This window comes from Photinus pyralis, unplaced genomic scaffold (assembly GCF_008802855.1).
Source record: "Photinus pyralis isolate 1611_PpyrPB1 unplaced genomic scaffold, Ppyr1.3 Ppyr1.4_LG5, whole genome shotgun sequence".
Classification (NCBI taxonomy): domain Eukaryota; kingdom Metazoa; phylum Arthropoda; class Insecta; order Coleoptera; family Lampyridae; genus Photinus; species Photinus pyralis.
This window is the reverse complement of record NW_022170596.1, coordinates 9,581,538-9,594,865: the sequence shown is the minus strand read 5'-3', so window position 1 is coordinate 9,594,865 and position 13,328 is coordinate 9,581,538. Positions and strand designations below refer to the sequence as shown.

The 13,328-nt window shown below is 35.7% G+C and overlaps 1 protein-coding gene across 1 annotated transcript; it reads left to right on the top strand.

Moving 5' to 3' along the window:
- The first annotated feature begins 3,415 nt into the window (after window positions 1–3,415).
- Window positions 3,416–11,700, top strand: LOC116170979 (ATP-binding cassette sub-family F member 2). The gene is made up of 9 exons (XM_031487578.1): window positions 3,416–3,542; window positions 3,790–3,990; window positions 4,041–4,247; window positions 4,301–4,757; window positions 10,111–10,309; window positions 10,359–10,679; window positions 10,730–10,921; window positions 10,968–11,171; window positions 11,224–11,700. Exons 2-9 carry the CDS (start codon window positions 3,798–3,800, stop codon window positions 11,347–11,349), a joined length of 1,899 nt encoding a protein of 632 aa, XP_031343438.1. The 5' UTR covers window positions 3,416–3,542; window positions 3,790–3,797; the 3' UTR covers window positions 11,350–11,700.
- Window positions 11,701–13,328: the final 1,628 nt, after the last annotated feature.

The following is a 13,328-nucleotide window of genomic DNA, read 5'->3' as shown; positions in this document are numbered from 1 at the left end:
AATTTTATTTAGCCGGGATACAGAGGAAGCATAGAGCTGCAAAAACTTCCATGCCTCTCTCTGACGCCTCCTTATATAGCCTTAGGTCATAGAGTAAATAATATAAAGAGGTTCCATGCTGTATAAATTTGTGGCAGTGAGAGACTATCCCTGAACATAGATGGCGAAAAGCAAATGCCGACGCTCCCTCTGAATTCAAGAATAGTGTACTAAATTATTACTAACACTGCTTGTTAATGTTGTTATCTCAGCTCGCTGTGCGTTATAAGTGGAGAAGGGAGTGGGTGACACGCGACCCTGAAATGTATACTTTTATTTATCAGCAAGTTTTTGCTACTCACAACATTATAATGAATGTGCTGCTTATTCTGCCATTGACGAAAGATGGTCTTTACCTTGACCTACCACAATTTGTCATTTAGTAATAAACTTTTGCATATCGTTTGATGATGCCCATTATAGAACATTATCTTAGCTATATTTGCATCGTCGCAAGACGGCATAGCGTTTTAAATGACATCACTGATTTATGTAACAATTATTTTATGAAAACTCAAATTCGTATATTGTGTACATCAATAGGCAAAAAAATTTCATATTTATTGTGTGCATGTTTTTGAACATGAGAAATACATGCATGTACGGGGTGCTTGGATTTGGCCCGTTTTTAATAAGTTTATTACACATGATAAAATATAGTATTAAGTATAGGCCAACTGTGCACAGTTTGAACCAAATCTGCTCAAGCGTTTGGCAGTTACCTATCGTGTTCACGGACGGACAGACGGACACCATCGACCACCTATATAAAGCTTGTATCGCTTTGTTCTGTAGCTTAATTATCATTACAAAAAAAAAGAAATTTCAATGCTTTGGCGCCTTGGTATAGAATTCGGTTTAATTTTGAGGTTTTCGTCAACGATTTGCTTTGAAACGCCATAGACTCGGTAAATTTGCCATGTAACAAAATCCAGAGTGTTTAGCACCATGGACTAAATTACACTAAGAAAATTGACGAGAAGTATTTCAGAAAAATTTCATCACATACGTCATAAGAAGTAATCTACATAATCATAAACGTCCGACTTCAAATTCTATTATAGAATTATAGATAAGTGAAAATGGCCTTGTAATGTGATCGTCATCTACGCCTACGTAGATTTTTGCTTTATCTTCAAGCCATAAAAGTAATTCAATCTTCGTAAAGTAGGAAGTAGGTCAGGGAAGAGAGAATTTTTCTGTGCGGAACTGCCGACTGCCCAGTGCCGAATCAGTTCCGATGTAGTATTTTTTGAATGCGTTTCTAGTAACTTTTGATTGATTTTGGTGCAGTCGATTTTTGGTAAAAAAGGAAGGTGCCTTTTTTGGAGGACCGAAAAAAAAATTGTCTCAGATCGACCTGGGAAAAAATTTTCTTATAGAATGTGGCCTGTAGAATCCACAATTTCAAACAGTTCCAAGATTGGGTTGCTAGTTCAAAAGTTACAGCCCTTTGAATTTTCTTTCGAAATTGGTATCTAGTCTATAACTTTTGATTGAGAAGTCTGATCGAAAAAGTACGAATTGTTTTGGATTGTCGCCTCAAAATTAATAAGAAAGAGTGTTTTCCCGAGAAATTTTGGTGCAGTCGATTTTTGGCAAAAAAGGAAGGTTATACACTGCCTTTTTTTGAGGCCCCAAAAAAAATTGTCTCAGATCGACCCGGATAAAATGTTTCCTATAGAATGTGGCCCGTAGAATCCATAATTTCAAACAGTTCCAAGATTGGGCTACTATTTCAAAAGTTACAGCCCTTTGAATTTTCTTTCGAAATTGGTTTCTAGTCTATAACTTTTCATTGAGAAGTCTGATCGAAAAAGTACGAATTGTTTTGGATTCTACGCTCCAAAATTAATAAGAAAAAGTGTTTTCTCGAGAAATTTTGGTGCAGTCGATTTTTGGAAAAAAGGAAGGTGCCTTTTTTTTGCCCCAAAAAAGGAAGGTGCCTTTTTTTTGCCCAAAAAAAAAAATATCATTGTATATAATATACATCTTTATATACAATGGTAGTATGGATGGAATTGATCTTTTCTCTCACAAATACACTATACTTACAGCACTCCCACATTAGTGAATTGCGCAAAAGGACCTTGTTTGCGTAAATTCCACACAAAATTGCTAAAGCAGTGTTAAAACGGTCTACGTATACCGCTAATCCAACAAAAACGTTAGAAATTAACGCATAATCAGTTATATTTTCTCACTGTACCTATTTAATTTTAATTGCTAGCTAAATTCAAATAAAGTTTGTAATTGGATAAAGGTAGGGCGTTGAAATAATAAAATAAATAGGTCTATGGCCTGAAAGAATTAAAAGACTCCTTGCGTAGGAAGCATAATATCACATTCCGGTGATTAAATATTGCTGACAGTATCATGGTCTGTGTCTGGTGCAAAGTAATGACGTAATTCAAATCTCAACTTTGTTGTCAGTATATTTAAATAGGTAATACAGGTTACATGCTGCTATATGGTAATATAGCGATACAACAGCTTTGAAGAAGAGTCACAAGATAGCCACATTTCCTTACAAGATTTTCTACTGCAACAATATCCTATCCTATGACACCTCTTATTTATATTATTTACTCTATGCTTAGGTTTATTGTATAGGTTTCCCAATTGGCTATAGCTTTGCTCTTTTTTGCCTTATTGATTAGTGCCCAACTGCTTGCTTTTCGAGCGCCCTGAATCACCAGGACGTCTTGGCAGTCCTCCGAGGACATGTCTGTTCAAATGACTCCACAATGGAGTAAGATCTACTTTGTCCTGTAAGGCGTTCCCCAAAAGGGTGCTCTCTAAGTTTTGCTCCAAGGAGGTGTTTGTAAAGGGGAATATCCGTTTCCTTGGGGTTGCGATAACCTTTTTGGACGGCTCTCTTTCTGTTAATGTCAAATAGTTTTCCATGATCTGACTATTGCTTCTGGAGTAGGAACAGTACGGTTGTACTATCGTTCCATGTGAAAGAGAAGGACGCAGCCTAACAGCTGATCATGGTGTACGCATCGATGTAAGAAATCTCCATGTGATAGAAGCAGAGATAAATATTAATTTTAATTAAGGGTACTCTTGACTTAATTTTTTTAGGCAACTCATTTCTAATGTGTTTGTTTACATATTAAGATTGCTAAAAAATGCATTTCACTGGAACAGATGGACGATGGTTTGCCTTATGGGGGATTTTGTAGGTACTATAGGAAATAGCCTCGAGTTTCCAGACCTATGTATACGACCGTGATTAACATGAATTATTCATTGTTACTTTCTTTTTTTGTACGCTAAAGAGCGGATTGTTGCTGTCGTTTTTCACGATGGTTTTGTGAAAATGAGAAAAGTACCGTAATCGCGCTATAGCATCTTGTAGTAATCGTGCTGCACTGACGTCACGTACAGGGGGGCATTTAAAATTTTCGTCTTCATATTCGCGATCTTGCGTATCGCTCTTTTTAGTGTTGCACGTGGAGGGGTTTTTTGTATTTTCTTTCATCTGCGGTAATTTTTTGGTAAGTAGGGCTAATTTCAGCAAAAGATTTGAATTTATTTGCGTAAAATTTGAGACATACGTTGTGTTTGTCATTTAAGTGTTTTTAGAAGAACCAACTAAAAAAAAATGTTATTTGATCAATAGTCCTATAAAAGGTAAATGTGGAAAAAAACCACTGGTTGTGTGTTCTAAATTAATGTAGCGCCCACATTTGTCAAACACAGCTGGGACAGTAACGGTTATTGTGTGTACATTTCTGCTAACAGGTTATACCATGCCTTCCGATGCGAAAAAACGAGAACAACAACGTAAAAAAGACGCAGCGAAGGCCCGCCAGGCTGGAAAAAAGACACAGCCTACCAAAAGCGAAGACAAACAAAACGAACAGTCTGCACAGGTTAACGGAAATTCCACACCTATACAAAATGGTACTACAAACGATTCAAACTCCTTCGACACTGCCGAAGGTATACCTTTAAGTGTGCAAAAACACCGATTTTATTCTGTAAACTTTTAGAGGCGCTATGTGCGAAATTAGAAGCAGATGCACGTCTAAATGCGGAAGCACGAGCGTGCACCGGCTCCCTTGCGATTCATCCGAAAGCTCGTGATATTAAAATAGCGAATTTTTCAATTACTTTCCACGGTTGTGAAATGTTGCAGGATGCGTTGCTCGAGTTGAACTGCGGTCGACGATACGGCCTTCTCGGCACGAATGGATGTGGTAGGTTATGCTAACAAACGTTGAGATTTTCCATAATGACTCATATTTTCAAGGTAAATCCACAATCCTGTCGGTTCTCGGAAATAGAGAGGTGCCAATCCAAGATCATATAGATATTTTCCATTTAACTAGAGAAATGCCCGCCTCGGACAAAAGCGCACTACGATGCGTTATGGAAGTTGACGAGGAACGCCTAAGGTTAGAGAGGCTTGTCGAAGAGCTCGTCGATTGTACAGAGGAGGACGCGCAGGAACAGCTAATGGACGTGTATGAAAGGTTGGAGGAAATTTCTGCGGATACCGCCGAAGCACGTGCAGCGGGAATTTTACACGGATTGGGGTTCACCAAGGAGATGCAAGCACAAAAGACGAAGGACTTCAGTGGAGGTTGGCGTATGAGAATAGCACTGGCGAGAGCTTTGTATGTGAAACCGCATTTACTACTCCTCGATGAGCCGACGAATCATCTGGATTTGGATGCATGCGTGTGGTTAGAAGAATATCTTAAGCAGTAAGTGATTCGGGAGTTTATGACGAGATTCTCACTGCTGAAAAATGTTTCCTTCCGTCATTTAGGTACAATTTATTCGAATTGTTTCAGTTGCTTTATAGAATGGGGAAAACATTGTGAACGTGTAGGTATGTTTTTGTAAAAATTTGTAATGGAAAATTTTTTAATTGATTGTGTGGAAAATTTTGTGAGAGTTCAAGGTTGTAGTGGAAAACTTCTTTGAGGTGAAGGTAAATATGTGAAATCTATAGAGGGTGTTCTTCCCATCGGCCTTACCAAGATAATGCATTGTGATTGAACGAATATCAGTGGCTACCACTGCATATCAAAGAATGCAACTTTCATTCTGAAGTTTTTTTACTCCTATTGTGTCACGAAGAGAAAGATCTGTTTCTTCCTTTTTATATTACCTTCACAAAACGTCACATGCAAATCAAATTGGCATGAAATTAGGTAAAAGTTGTTTCATGAATTAAATCCTTCTCTTCACGGTTAAAATATTTTTTATCTTGTGTAATAAATAACTAATTCTTTTGTAATCACTTTTCTTTGTTGACTGAATGGTTCTTGATATTTTTGAAGCGTCTCAAACGCAAAATATCAATTTGTTTAAGGCAACTCTAAACAAGGCTCAGATAAAGATATTTTAACTATTGAGAGAATAAACTTTCACAAGGTGGTTAGTTTCCTTATTGTACAAAACTTTATTTTATATCAGAAGCCATATTGTAAAGCTTCTGACAATTCTGAATTTAATTTAGACGTCAAAACTAACAAGCTTAGGTTCTGGCGTCGCGGTCGCTTCCACAGAAACGGCATTGTCATATGTTCTGAACGTCATTTTATATCGTGTTCCGCGTCCCATTTGAAATAAGAATGACAAGCCATTAAAATGCCTCATCATCTGTCTCACTTTATCTGCCCTAGCATTTAAAGTGATCACTTTGTCTGCTCTCGCCTTTAAAGAACGACTTAGACATAGCCTAGTCATTCAGAGAGTCACTATCACAGTGACGGAAATTGCCCTTGAGCGCTACGTTTTTATGGCAGGAGACCGCCAGTGCGCGTTCCAGTGTCAGTATACCTACGTCGGTAGTTCATGCAAATGGTTCTCATAGGTCGATTCCTTTATGAATATTGAAATTACTTCAAAAACTTCTTTGTTTATCACAATGAGTTTTAATGTCAGTTTATTTACTCGCGGTTTGATTTTAAAAGCGCTTCTACTCGAAAATAAACGGCCTTGTTACGCATTACCGTCCAAATGCAAAATTAAACTTGCAGATCACTCGCACTTTCTCACCAATTTGATTTTACTTACACGCTTCTTAACGACGGGTTTGAAATTTAGCAGAAAAGAAAACTTACAGTTTACAGCGACTATATAAACTCGTACGAAATAATGGTGCATGGTGACTCTTTTTTCACCGCAAATCCCTGTAAATACACGAAATAAAATTGTTCATACACAAAATGGCGCCTGCTTTTATAACTTCGCTAAGAATTCAATTTCAGCGCGATGGTTGGCGAAAGTCAACTTAGAATGAATTTTCAACGATAGAAAAATTCACGCCCAAATAGTACGTTTTGACTTGCGAACTCAAGCAAGAATCTTCCCCCTCTTCCATTTCTTTCGTTATTTATACGAATACGAAATCTTTATTATGTAAGAGTAATTTGAGGATTACACACATTCGTCATACACATAATACAAACAAGAAAATAAGTAATAAACTAGTAATAATAAGTTATTAATTGCACATTCTGGAATTAAGGAAGAATTCATTTAAGTTATAATACGAGTTTTCTACTAGGTATCTCCTTCATGCGGATGTAAGTGTTTAATGATCTTTGGAAGGTAATTGTAAATTTTAATGGGCACGAGAGAAAACCCGAAAATGGATTTATTTCTGGACGCAAATGACCATTGTTCCGTGCTCAGCTTTAAACTGCACGAAACGAACTTTTAGACCCCAAGAGATTGTGGAATCGCGCTCGGTTTTTCTGCAATACGTTTTTGGTTATCGCCAGACATCCTATCGTTCACGTTCACTATGAAGCGGTAACTACATACATGTGGAAATTTTCATTGATTGACCAAAACCGCCAACCAACCCCCTGTTACAGTGCCCCCCTGGATTGTAAAACCTGACTTACATGTTTTAGTTGTTTCGTAAAAGCATACGGGGCTGATGCTACGTCGAACAACAAAGAAGGAAACTGGTATATAATAATAGCGTATATTGCTCAACAGTAAAACACCATTTACAGAGCAAATAAATAACCAAATGACGAATAGATAACTTAATAATGAAATATTATGAAAGGAAAAATGTAAAAAATTATGGAATATATGGCCTTAAATGATTATATTTGAGTATGAATAGCGTCAAAGATTTCGGAAATAACGGAGTTAAAGAGATCACAACTATGAGATATTTTGTTGAAGTTGCTACACATAACATTCACTGGCGATTTTAACGTAAGATTTGTTTGAGCTCTTTTGCATTGGAAAAAGCAATGTTGTCTGGATGATTGGCTAGGCACTAAAATGTCTATTAAAGAGAGTAAATCGGTATATATACATATATACAGGGTGATTCAAATTCGAGGGCCACCATGGGGATTTCGGGAACTATAAGAGATACGTAGGTAGTTTAAATTTGACAAAGTTGCGTATTTTGATGCTTAACAAAATGCAGTTTTGAAACTTTCCGACTACTTTCGGAGATATCTGGAAAAAGCCGAAACTGAAATGATGCATTATTATGGCCACTTTTGTCCCTCTACAAGATGCTACTTTTAAATTTTAAATCCGACGTTTCGTCTCCGATTAAGCATCATCAAGTTTGTTTTTTCTTATTGAAGTCATTTTTACTTTTTGTGTCATTTGATGGAGAATTTTTTTCTGATTTCAAAAATGTAAATATCAGTATCTTTAATAATAAATAGCGCAATTAATTCGTAAAAACGCAAGAAACTAAGTACGTACACTATCTATGACAAAGTTTTCTAGCCAAAAAGAAAATATTTTAATAATTTAAAAAAATTGTGTTGTTTAAATTTTTGAACTCTCTTTGAATTCTCTATCAAATGACCCTAAAAGTAAAAATTCCTTCCATAAGAAAAAACAAAGTTGATGGTCAACTGGAGACGAAATGTCGGATTTAAAATTTGAAACTAGCATCTTGTAGAGAGAGAAAAAGTGGCCATAATAATGTGTTATTTATTTCAAAGTATCTTTTTAAATAACTTCAGTAAAAAATAAAAACGATTTTGCAAAATTTCGGTGTTTTCCGGATATCTCCGAAAGTAGTCGGAATTTTTTTAAACTGCATTTTGTTAAGCATCAAAATACGCAACTTTGTCAAATTTAAACTACCTACGTATCTCTTATAGTTCCCGAAATCCCCATGGTGGCCCTCGAATTTGAATCATCCTGTATATATATAACTAGTATATATACATATATCATTACGTTCTATTTTGTATACTTTTTTAAAGTAACATTTTTTTGTAACTCCTCCAAAAATCCAGTTAAAAATAAAAACATAAAAAAAATTCGTTAAGCCGCTTGTGAGCAAGAGGCGAAGAGTGCACTTTCAAATTTGTTTTTTCGATTTTAATAGCCCTTATGGACATTTCATCCCTTAACGAGAATGCAAGCATGAAATAATTGTTAATTTCTGATTGAATGAAGTCTGTAAGTGGTGTAGTTGCAGAACCTTTGTTACTCAGACAGACAGACAGACATGAAGAGCGCAAAAGTGCACTTTTTATTTTTGAAAGTGAAAGTGCACTAAAAAATCATAATTGGTCTAGAACTTGGAAATTTTCACACCAACTCATGGTGTACAAAAAAACGTTTTTGAATATTTCAAGGGCACCCTTGGTTTATCGAAACTAAAATTGTGTCAATAATTAGTTTCCAATTAAGCTCAAAATTAAATTTGAAAATTTTTTTCCACAAGAAACGACCAATCACACTGTAGATACAACCAACCCTAACCGATTCACTTTTAGACGCTCATGGCTGGCAATTTTTGGCAGGTAAGGGTGGAATGAAACTAAACTGGAAAGCCACTGGATATATCACATCATTACAACAAATTTTGAATCGATCAGATCAAAATGGCTACTAGTTTAGCGCAACAAACTGACGGCCGGTTGCAGGAAAGCGCATTATAATCAAAATCCTACATTATTTAGGTACCAAATCTGAGTTTAAACAAGAATTTTGACATTTTGATTGGCTGCCTACTGCAATATAAAGCCAATCAAATCTCTTAATACCGAATTAAACAATAACCCTGGATTGTTTTTTTTTGTGCAACTGGCTATGACTGAACTAAATCATTTGCGAACGCGGCTACCCTTAAAGGCCAATTCACAGTATCGGTCCGGTCAATTATTGTAGCGTGTATTTCTATGAACATGTTCTGACCGTGACCTAACCGTCAAATGTGAATATTCCTATTGAAATAGCATGTTACAATATTTTGAGCGGAGCCTGAGCAGAGCGTCACCTGAGCTATAGTATGAATTGGCCTTAAATTTAAAATTCAATTTTACCGCCAGAAAAGTCAATCATAGTTCAGTATGTAAGGGGGACTTACTATTACATTCATTATTTTATCACGGAAAGCTGTTAATACAATGTAGAGATTGGTTATTTTTACACTTTTCTAAATAAATAAGGGATTCATCTTGTAGCACCTTCGATTTCTTCACAATCCTCAGGAAAACGATTGCTAGTGCTGTTACAGCAACATGTGATTGTAACACACTATCATGTTACATCAAAGTCACCTGCTGCTATGGTCTTGGTAAACGTCTTTGAATCCTAGATTATATATTAAAGCAGTTCTTCAGGGGGAAATATATACATTACGTTTTGTGTCTCGGCCGTTTGCTTTACCAGGTTATAATTCTTCCTTTTGCTTTCTTACTACTGTTTACTACTACATACGAATCAAATGGAATCTCCTAGGGGCAAAGGAAGAGGTTTGACATATTCCAGAGCTGGTTTTATTGATGGATTAAAGTATATAATGCAAGAAATGTTCAAATGTCACAAGTAGTAATATGAATCTCTCATAAACATAAACATGATTGGTAACATGTAATTGTTTAGAGGGAACGGACCACATCCCGTACATTGATTTACGAAGATCAATATGTCAAAATGTATTATACTTTATGCTAATTGAAGTGAAAACAATACTAATAGTAGGAGATTTTAAAATTGTTTCACAAAAACAATCCTGATCTATTGTACTCTAAAACTGATTAAGAAGGAACATCAACTCGGCAAGAAGGTCTTTTGCTTGTTTTTAATTAAAATAATTTTCAGTTATAAAAGAATTTTGGTTATTATCTCTCATTCTCAAGATTTCCTCAATGGCGTTTGTACAAACATCATTCATGTAAACAAAAAACGACTGAAATACTACACCGGTAATTATGACGCTTTTGTTCGCACCAAACTGGAACTATTGGAGAATCAGATGAAACAGTACAATTGGGAACAAGACCAAATCAATCACATGAAGGTACAGTGTTTTAGTCCTCCTCCACATGGAAATAATCGTATTATTGTAGAACTATATTGCGAGATTCGGTCACGGATCTGCAAAATTGGCGCGTCAAGCTCAATCGAAAGAAAAAACCTTAGCCAAGATGGTGGCGTCCGGTTTAACGGAGAAAGTGTCAAACGATAAAATATTAAGTTTTTCATTTCCCAGTTGCGGAACAATTCCACCTCCAGTTATCATGGTCCAAAACGTTAGTTTTAGATACACCGAAACGACCCCGTATATTTATAAAAACTTAGAATTCGGTATTGACTTAGACACAAGGTTGGCTCTTGTAGGACCCAATGGAGCCGGAAAGTCTACTCTACTGAAACTGCTTTATGGTGATGTAAACGGGTTGTCATTCTTCGGGAGCAGTTGATATACCATTTTTTTTAGCTAGTACCAACGGAGGGTATGATTAGAAAAAATTCTCACTTAAGGATAGCGAGATACCACCAGCACTTGCACGAATTACTAGACCTCGATATATCGCCGTTAGAATATATGCTGAAAGCATTTCCGGATGTTAAAGAGAAAGAAGAAATGAGAAAAATTATTGGGCGTTACGGTCTTACGGGGAGACAACAGGTAGATCTCCGATTCCTTGGTACACTACCTCATAGATTACTTTCAGGTATGCCCCATACGGCAGCTTTCAGATGGGCAAAGATGTCGAGTTGTCTTTGCTTGGTTAGCGTGGCAGTCTCCGCATTTACTTCTTTTGGACGAACCTACCAACCACTTGGACATGGAGACGATTGATGCACTAGCTGATGCGATTAACGATTTTGAAGGAGGAATGGTATTAGTCAGCCACGACTTTCGGTTGATCAGTCAAGTAAGAAGCTTTGTGTTTTTGAATGTCGGTTGATAATTGAAATTGCATTTAGGTCGCCGAAGAGATTTGGGTTTGCGAGAAAGGTACTGTAACTAAATGGAAAGGTGATATTCTGAAATACAAAGCTCATCTTAAAAATAAAATTGACAAAGAATTGGCAAAAGCCCAGAAAAAATAATTCAATTTAAATTAGTACAATTTTCTTCAGCACCCATGGTTTTTTTTTATTTTCTCAGATTGGAGGTGCTTTTTGGTCCCTGTATTGTGATTTTTTGAAAATTAAATTTCCCCAATTGTGAGTATTTTAATTTTAAGTGTAAATTATTTAATCCACAAACATTTCTTTCTCTGCAATCTTTTGTGGTAGGTACAGTGGATATTCATAATTTATCGTACCATTACTGTAGAAATGAACAAGGTTTTAAATAGCACACTACAAGCAGCATGACATTTGAATATATCGTCTGTTATAAATTGAATGTAGTGTTTTGTATTATAGCCTAGTGCCTCAATAAATTATTATAGAAAATGCACTCTTTTTAAGAAAATTGTTTTATAGCAGCAAGTTATTAATGGGTAATGTATCAATAGTGTAATACATCAACTTAAGTGTGGGCAAACATTAAAATTCAGAAGAATTCAACATGAAAAAACAGGGAAAACTGAAATAAGTTTCATCAAAGGTAAAGAAAATTACAAAAATCAGAGATTTTCACAGGACACCCAAGTTTCGAAACAAGTGAAAAGTTTCACCCGTCATTGTGCAGGCTTAAGTAATCTAGTTCCGCGATTTCTTATGCCCCGCAGAGCTCCTGCTTAGGTTCTCTCATCGTTTCCATGGAAACAATATTGTTTTCTGTTCTGAACTTTATTTTACTTCGTGCTCAGCCTCCCATTTTTAATGACAGATGTCATTAGAATGCACAATCATTTCTTTCACTTTATCTACTAGTCCAGTGTGCAGATAATTTTGACCTGCAAAAGGTGGTGTAATAGTACATTATATATCAAGGTAGAGAAGTCCACTATTATTGCCTGAGCACCAAGATTACATCTCGAGGCGCTTGCGCCGAGGGGTGTAAGGTGCGATGGCAATAATAGACTTCTCTACCGTGGTATATATACTATTTTTTTCACTACTAGCACTTGAAATCCTCTAAATTAACATATTATATTGATAGAGAGTTAACGGTTGGACAGAATTGTTTGTTTCTTAATTTAACATGTCAATCAAGTACGTGGAAGTACAAGTCAAACAGGCCGTATTTTGTTCTGTCATTGGATTTTTCAAAGAGTAATTTCGTTCGAATTTTTTCAAAATGTGATAATTTTAGGTATGTAATTTCCCTGGAAATTGCGAATGGTGGCAATTATTCGTTTTAGAGAACTTGTCTAAATTGAGCGAAATTTCGGGTTGTGTTTTCTAAAAGTGACAGCGTGACAGTTCTCATTATTGACTACTAGTTAATAATAAAAAATTATTAACCACTTTAAACAAATGCCGAGAAAGCCTACTTTACAAGTGGAAAAAAGGTTAATAATCATGTCATCAGACGCTAGTAGTGAAAAAAAGATTTTATTGTTTTAAATGGTCCATTTGAGACCAAATAACATGTATTTGAAGAGTGCACACAAATTTTTTCCCAACAACTTTTGGCAGCCAAAAAACCTCAGAATGTTTGGCATTTTTTCACTTAAAACTTGAAAACGGTCCATATGTTATGAATAACGCTTCTTTAGTAAATTAAAGAAAACAAAATTTTTACAAGCCATCAAAAATCGCCCATTTTTTCCAACGAATTTCAAAAATTGGTCCAATTGTAAATTATTGGTACTCTTTGAACTCTCTGATTGATGTTCTACAATCTTTAGGGAGAGGGGGTTAGTGGATTTTATCGTTCCTTTAGGAGCTACAACTCAACAAAAAAAGTTAATTCAGTTTTTTAGAAAGGTTGGAAAAAATGGGCGTTTTTTAATCGCTTGTAAGATTTTTTCTATTGGACCGATTTTGTTTGTTTTTTTTTATCTACGCAGAATTTTGTTTTCTTTAATTTACTAATTCATTAAATATTCATAAAATATGGACCTTTTTCGAGTTTTAAGCGAAAATCTGAAAAAAGTCCGAATATTTTAAGGTTTTTTGGCTGACAAAAAAAA

Excerpts from the sequence above, each read along its gene's own strand:
- LOC116170979 (XM_031487578.1), top strand. The coding sequence starts at position 3,798 with ATGCCTTCCGATGCGAAAAAACGAGAACAACAACGTAAAAAAGACGCA. Across the intron at positions 10,310-10,358 it reads ACCAAATCAATCACATGAAG|AACTATATTGCGAGATTCGG; the intron begins GTACAGTGTTTT and ends GTATTATTGTAG. Across the intron at positions 10,680-10,729 it reads TGAAACTGCTTTATGGTGAT|CTAGTACCAACGGAGGGTAT; the intron begins GTAAACGGGTTG and ends CATTTTTTTTAG.